Source organism: Benincasa hispida, chromosome 10 (genome assembly GCF_027475165.1).
Source record: "Benincasa hispida cultivar pf3 chromosome 10, pf3_genome.v1.1, whole genome shotgun sequence".
In the NCBI taxonomy this organism is placed as follows: Eukaryota; Viridiplantae; Streptophyta; class Magnoliopsida; order Cucurbitales; family Cucurbitaceae; genus Benincasa; species Benincasa hispida.
This window is the reverse complement of record NC_143487.1, coordinates 43,939,204-43,946,618: the sequence shown is the minus strand read 5'-3', so window position 1 is coordinate 43,946,618 and position 7,415 is coordinate 43,939,204. Positions and strand designations below refer to the sequence as shown.

At 29.8% G+C, this 7,415-nt stretch overlaps 1 protein-coding gene across 2 annotated transcripts; it reads right to left on the bottom strand.

The window, feature by feature from the left end:
- Positions 1–2,210: 2,210 nt before the first annotated feature.
- LOC120089505 (U2 small nuclear ribonucleoprotein auxiliary factor-like protein) lies at positions 2,211–7,041 on the bottom strand. 2 transcript variants are annotated; one of them, XM_039046995.2, is made up of 11 exons: positions 6,762–7,041; positions 6,476–6,587; positions 6,234–6,395; positions 5,285–5,331; positions 4,194–4,278; positions 4,038–4,104; positions 3,905–3,951; positions 3,514–3,551; positions 3,293–3,359; positions 2,611–2,680; positions 2,211–2,524 (listed from the first exon to the last, which is right to left on the bottom strand). In XM_039046995.2, exons 1-11 carry the CDS (start codon positions 6,954–6,956, stop codon positions 2,470–2,472), a joined length of 945 nt encoding a protein of 314 aa, XP_038902923.1. In that variant the 5' UTR covers positions 6,957–7,041; the 3' UTR covers positions 2,211–2,469. The 2 variants fall into 2 exon arrangements, with proteins under 2 accessions (XP_038902923.1, XP_038902924.1); XM_039046996.2 differs by having other exon boundaries at positions 2,611–2,677; positions 6,762–7,039.
- Positions 7,042–7,415: the final 374 nt, after the last annotated feature.

Sequence of the window (7,415 nt, the reverse complement as noted above, 5' to 3'; positions counted from 1 at the left end):
CAAAATGTTTGTGAAAATAGGGGTTCTGTCAATTGCCCGAAAATTTGATTTACAATTGAGGGTATTTTCGTAATCTTACTTTGTCCTTTCACTTATAACCCCTAAGTAAACAACCTCAATAAGGAATAGATTACCTTTGTGAAATGCATAGGTAAACGTGATCAATTGCAACCAAATAACGATTACAATTCAGGTCCATTTCCATTGATCCATCAATGCAATCTAATATCAATTACACTAAAATTCATTAAGAATTTGTAAACGTGACCTTACATCAATTCAATTTTGAGGTGAAATCATGTGAAAATTCAATAGAAAAAGATCTGAATGAAGTTAAAAGTAAAGATATGTCTTTTTTTTTTTTTTTTTTGGTTTATTAGGAATGAAAGCTTTGGATGATAAAAAATAAAACTTACATAAGTTCAAGTTTGAGGTTAAATGATGTGCAAATTCAATAGAAAAATGTTTGATGAAGTTAAAAATAAATATACATTACTCAATTTTGGTTTCTCAATGGTAAAACAAACAAAACTCACATCAATTCAATTTTAAGATGAGATTTTACATTAACGTGTATAACTATACAATTCGTGTAATGAAGACAAGTCTATAAACCTTCATAAAGTTCCATTGAGCTTAATTGCTATAAAAAAACAAAATTTCCATCGAAATTTCGAGAAATGGGGGAGATCGAAATTCCCCCCTATCGAAATTTCAACCGAAATTTGAAACTATGGTTTAGATGACCTAAATTTTTTCTTTCCAACTTTTTTCTATTTTTTTCGAGATAAAAGAAAAACGTTTGATATATTTTGAAGATGCATTATTTAAATGTCATATAATTACTCTCAATTACAATATACGTCACAATTATAATATATATCACATCTTAAGAAAATCATATTTATGCATAAAATAAAAAAAGAGTCGCAAATACAGTAATCAAACCTAAATAAAAAGAGTAATGTTATTTTATTTTATTATTCTTTTTAATCTTGGAAAAATGCACTATTTGAAGTTGTATAAAGGTTTAACGGAGAGGAAATTTTGTCTCCTACAGTGCCTTTTATCTATAATTTTTTTTAAAGAAACTTTGTATATACAATATAGATATAGATGGATTCTCTCAAAATTTTAATATGAAAGTACAAGCTAAAGAATTATAGAATTAGTTCGGGTACCTTTCTAAAATCTATAACATATTTACATTTTTTATAAAAAAAATTATTATTTTAAATGACAAAATTACAGAATATTTTCAAATATAGCAAAATATAATTATTTATCAGTATAAGTGACTATCAACGTCTCTCACTATCTATAAGTAATAGACATTCATAGATATCTATTAGTATATCAATATCTATCGCAAATATACTAATACATATCTATCAATGTCGATCACAAATAAACAGTGATAGCTTACTCCATTCATAAATAAATTAACTCATTTTTCTATATTTAAAAAAATAATAATAATAATATTTACATTTTTTGAAATTATTTGAAAAATCGTAAATCATTATTATAAAGTGTTCTGTACTTTATTATAATTTAAAATGAACTATTAATAAACATTTATTTCTTTAAATTTGTTTACTTTAATTAATTGATTTTTTTCCCTCTTAATGATGGTTTGAAAAATTGTTATTCATTAACTATCAAGTGTTTTTCAAAAAAAAAAAAAAAAAAAAAAAGTATATAATAAAGTGAATTTTACTATACTTTAATTATAATTTAAAATGAAAAGTTAATAATCAATTATTAAAATTAATGGAGCAATAGGTATATATTAAAAAATGAAGAGTAAAATAAATATTTAAAGATTATCTCCTTAAAACCCTTTTAAATATTGTAAGATTAATTGTGATCCTTACCTCATTGAAGTCCTTTTATAATTCAATTTCAAGATTTTGTTTTGAGAAGAAACTTTTGATTATAAAAAAGTCAAATACTTCTAGAAATAAATGTTTAAAAAATTCAAGGACCAACAGTAAAACCGAGTATATTTTATTGGAAATTGAAATGTGATCTAAATTTAATGTTGTTTTTTTTCTAAAAAATAATAATAATAATTTTCAAACATTTCCACCAAGATCCATTGACTTTCAGATACTAAAACCAGCATGTGAGTTAACTCATATGGTAATATAAAATTGTCAGCAGGTTGATTTGTAAGAGAAACTAATAAAAAAGTCTCACAATGCGGCTTGTTTTAAGTTGCACACCATATTTCAAATTTGTATCAATGGTTATTAAGAAACTTGCGCATTTTCGCATCTAAATCCAACAGCGGCCTTATTGACAATAAAATTGAGCAGAAAGCCAATGATGGATCAGATTTACATAATTATACACAAGATTGCACGTAAGATGAAATGCAATATGTCATCTCTATTACTTTCTTTACCTACTCCATATCTAAAACTAGTTTTGAACCGAAGGACTCAACATTGTAAGTGTTTGGTTTTACCTTCCATTGTCATCTTCATTATCTTGTAGAAGGGCACCTCGTGTTCTTGCCCTGCCCAAGTACAATGCTAGAGTATGTTTACCAGCGTTCGGGGAAACTAACAAACAAAATTGGGTTAAATTAGTCAAGAAACCGACCTGCGATGCACTGGCATGACACGCTTGGTGACTTTTGTCGAGCCAATATCATGAACAGCAGATTTGTCTGCTAAGAATAAGATAATTCAATAATGGATTATGTGAAAGCAAATAATTTCAAAAAAAGAAAAAAAAAAAAAAACACTTTTGGTCCCTAAACTATCGTAAAAGTAACAATTTAGACCCTCAACTTTAGTAGGTAACAATTTAGATCCTATACTTATAGATTTATAACAATTTAATCCATAAACTTTAAAAAATGATGTCCTTGTACTTTACAATTTGTAACAACTAAGTCCATATTGTAAAAATTAATATTATGATTTAATGAAATTTCTTATACAAATAGATTGATAAGGTGATCGAGAATCAAATTTATATATAAACTATAAAGACTAGTTCGTTAGGTAGTAAAAATTGACAGCTAATTTTAATGAAGAAGTTCATCATAGTGACTAAAATTGTAACAAATTTCAAAGTATAGGGACTAAATTGTTACTTTTTTAAATCTAGGATAAAGTTGTTACAAATTTGAAAGTATAGGAACTAAACTATTACCAACTAAATCATTACAAACTAAAGTTTAGGGACTAAATTGTTACTTTTATTAAAATTCAGAGACCAAAGTGTTTTTAAACCTAAAATCAAATAAGCTCAAATTCTAGAACCATAAAAGCCATACCAGGAGACTTTTGAAACCCGTCTACTTTGGCCAATGTATCTGTATTTAGCAACTCATGTTTCTTTTCCTGACATTTTAAAAAAAAAATTCAAATATTTACAAACATGTGAAGAATTAATAAGCAATATGAAAGTACACTCCAAAGGCACCATAAATACACCACGACCACGGCATTTCAAGACAATAGTTTATTTATAAAGGGAACGAGAGACCGGATATACCTTTTCCTCGAATGTCGATTGAAGGGAGTGCTCTGGTTCTGAAAAAGAAATGAAAAAATGGAAGGAACATCTCTAATAATGTAGATCAAAAGAAAGGATAAAAGATGAGACCATTTAATGTTGATGTGCAAAACAAAAAAAAACTTGCTGGGAAGAAACAGAAGTTTTAAAGCTTTGGAATAACTACAGCAAGGTAGCTCTCAACCCTGACCCCACATTAAACACGGAATTCCTGTTCCATTTTATGCAACCTTTTAGGGACTCAATACCACGGGAATTTTTTCGATTCATAGGGAAGAGAGTGATTGGCTAGAGTAACTTTTCAGAAATCAAAATTATGCACAAGACTAGATTGGATCAAAGACATTCAACTTCTCTGTGTCCTACTTACCATTGTCATCTTCAGAGTCTTGCAGAAGGGCACCCCTAGTTTTCGCCCTGTTCAAATATGATGCTGAGTACATCTATTAGTATTGGGGATAAATCAATTGAACATGTGGTGAATGTGACTTTGAGAAACTCACCTCCGATGTGCTGGCACCACACGATTGGTGGCTTTTGTCAAGCCAATATTATAAACAACAGATTTATCTATGAAGAACCGAAAAATTCAATCAGTCTTTTATGTATATAATATATAATTTCATAATACCTTAAATTGATTGATCATAGGAACACACCAGGAGAATTTGAGGCATTCATATTTTGCAACTTCTGTTTCTTTCTATATTGCTCGAGCTGAGTTTGAATATTTTCATTCTTTTCCTAACGTTAACAAAAGGTATAATTTTAAATAAGAAAATGTTTAGTACAAAATAGAGAGACACATGACCTGACTTCATAGAGAGGATAAGGAAGCAATTGGTATTGCACTGGACAACGATTTTCAACCAAGAACTGGCTAACAAAGTTACAGAAGGGCATATTTAATGGCAGAATAAGTGAGATATAAAGAACATCTGTATTCTTTATTTTTAACTTTTAATCTTTTCTTATTAACATTTATATATAAAGTTTCAAACGTGAAAGTCAAAGAAATAACCGAACACATGCAAAACTAATAACAGATAACAATATTGACCAGAGTAAAATGTTTGAATTATGATTTACAAGAGAGACTGTGGGAGAGGAGCTCGTGTTGTGATTGTATTGTGTATTATCCTGTTTTTATTTTTGGCTCGATTGTTTTGCTTTTTCTCTTTTTCTTTTTTCCCTTTTTTATAAGAAACCTTTTCAATGATGTATGAAGATTGTTTTGCCTATTGTTAAGCAAAAAAGATGAATAAGCATTTGGCATTTACGAACTATGAAATAGAAAAATACTAATTAGAAGTATCCACAGGTTCAAACTACTTTTCATGAAATTGAATTTTCACAGGCATGCAATAGGTCTGAATATTATAGCACAATTTCACAAGAATTCAACCTTTCGTCTACTTTTCCAAAGAAACAAACCATAAACTTCTCTATCTTTACTCCACTTTCCTATTCACTTCAAATGCCCTTCCCCCAATGGTAGTTACAGGACCCTGCATTCCCATTTCTATTTAACTAATTCCCCCATTTCCTATCCCTATTACACAGGACATAGTGCAAAACTAAGCCTGATTTATGCACGGTATTTCAAGGCAATAGAAATCTATCTATAAGTATAAGACTAAAAGTGTCCATCACCCTATATAATATTTATGTAGGGCAGTGCGAGATGTAAATGGATTTACCTTTTCAGTTAATATTTATGTAGGGCAGTGAGAGATGTAAATGGATTTACCTTTTCAGTTGATATCATGGTTGTCAATTGAAGGGAGTGCTCTTGTTCTGAAAGAACAGTAGAGGATAAAAGTCAATGTTACGGATGGTAAGTTTCAATGCAAATGTGCAAAAATTGAATATTTCTGAGAAAAACCATGCTCTAAATTTAACTTATAAATGAAAATTACATCAAACTATGCTACCAAAGTTATGAAAAGAAAAAATAAATAAAGAACGACTAAAACCATGCACATCATATAGTTTGTTGTACAATATGAAAATTAACAATGTAATTTCCAAGTAAAAAGTCTTTCAAGCAGTTCGCTCATGATATTAGAGGCAGTCTTATAAAACCAATGGGAGACCAAAAAGAAACAGCTTCCCTAAGACAGATTTGATTGAGAGTGTTGTGTTTATTCTGCTACTCCAAATCAGCTTGACTAAATTATCTAGTTTTTAAAATTAAATGAATAAAAGTAATCACTTAGATGCAGACTTTCACAAACCATCACATATGAATGGACAAAAATTAGGAACTCTTAAAGTTAACAACAAACACACCAGAGAGTCGACATATTTCTAATATACCTCATTTGAATATAAAACTATTTCATCCATAACAACAATTTATACAATATGGTCAGATTCAAATACCAAACTATTTTGCAGAATGCTGTGAGAAATTATTTGAGAGAAATGCAAGTCAAATACCAAAATCTTAATGGAACAAAAAAAAAAACGGAACTAAAGATGTCTATCCTATCCTCCCGTCTAATTGAAACACATGATCCACACGCTGAACTCTAGGCCAATAGACCACTATATTTAATAAGAACCTCCAACATTTTTCCTTTTGTTCAAACCCTAAAGAAATGCCTTTTTTTTTTTTTTTGTCTAACTAAACAATATCAACATATATGACTATAGCACAGAATATATTAGGCAGTCTATAGATGGGCGATGAAAACCTTTTATAAGTGAACATTCCTTGTGTTTTAATGAGTTAAAGAGTCCAAAGGACAGAGTTGCCATAGCTTCAGAAGCAGCAGAGTCAATGAGTTTTGTGAGAGAAATGGAAAAAACAGGCATTCCTTTTGATTTCTGAGCAATTAGTTTGACACATGCTGCACCTGTAGAAGCAAAAAAGGGGTTTCAAAACATATTTGAATGGGAGAGAGAATTTGAATTAGTTAAATATCAAGAAGATTACCATCTTTCCCTGATTGTCCTTCCATACAAAGCCTTACATCTCCGAATTTCATAGAAGCAACAATATAATTAACAAACTCTGAAAAAGCCCCTCCAATTCCAATGTCATCTCTCTGTATCAAATATTACATAAAATAATTGAGCTCAGAGCACCAATCAATTCCAAAAGATTTTCCCATTTCATCATTTGGTAAGAGGAAAAAGAAGTAAGAACAATAAAATACTAGAAATCGAAGAAGAAGGATGCAATAAGGAGACCTTGTACAGAGAGAATTAAAGATGCCCACCATATCCTCAAGCTGCAGAGCCGATTTGGTGGATTCCCAAGTGTTAGAATGGAAATCAGTAGCAAGAAATCTGAGTTGCGAAGGATTTGGAGTATAAACATGGAACAAAAATTGATGCAAAGGAAGCGAACCCTTGTTTATCCACTCCACTCTGGTAGGCTCCCCAAAAATTGGCGCAAAATCTTGAAGCTCCATTGTCAACTCTCAACTCTAAGGAACGCTTTCGTTTCGTTCTTCGGCTTTTCCACCGAATGAGCTTTGTTCTGCTTCTCTAATGGAGGACACAATGGGCTTATTCAGTTTTGTTAGGCCCAACGACATTGTCATTCAAATCCATCCATATTTTCAATTTTGTCCAATATTATTTTCCAATATTATAATCTATAGGATTTCAGTTTTTTAAACGATTTTTATTTACCAAATGTTTTTTTTAATTAAAAGTTGGTATTTATGTTTTTTTAGATATATAAATATTCAACCATTCCAAGCCCTAGTTAGCATAGAGTTTCTTTTTCCTTTTTCTAACTAATCGTATAAGGTTGAGGTTTGATTCTCCATGTATTTTTTTAAAAAAAGAAACTCTTTCATTATTATTAAATCATATTTCGATTTTCATTTTTCTTAAATTAATAATCAATATGTGGTTTTCTTCAT

Coding starts and splice junctions, on each gene's coding strand:
- LOC120089505 (XM_039046995.2), bottom strand. CDS start 6,956: ATGGAGCTTCAAGATTTTGCGCCAATTTTTGGGGAGCCTACCAGAGTG. Junction 6,396..6,475: donor AGGACAATCAGGGAAAGATG/GTAATCTTCTTG, acceptor TTGCTTCTACAG/GTGCAGCATGTGTCAAACTA. Junction 2,525..2,610: donor GTCATGCCAGTGCATCGCAG/GTCGGTTTCTTG, acceptor GTACTTGGGCAG/GGCAAGAACACGAGGTGCCC.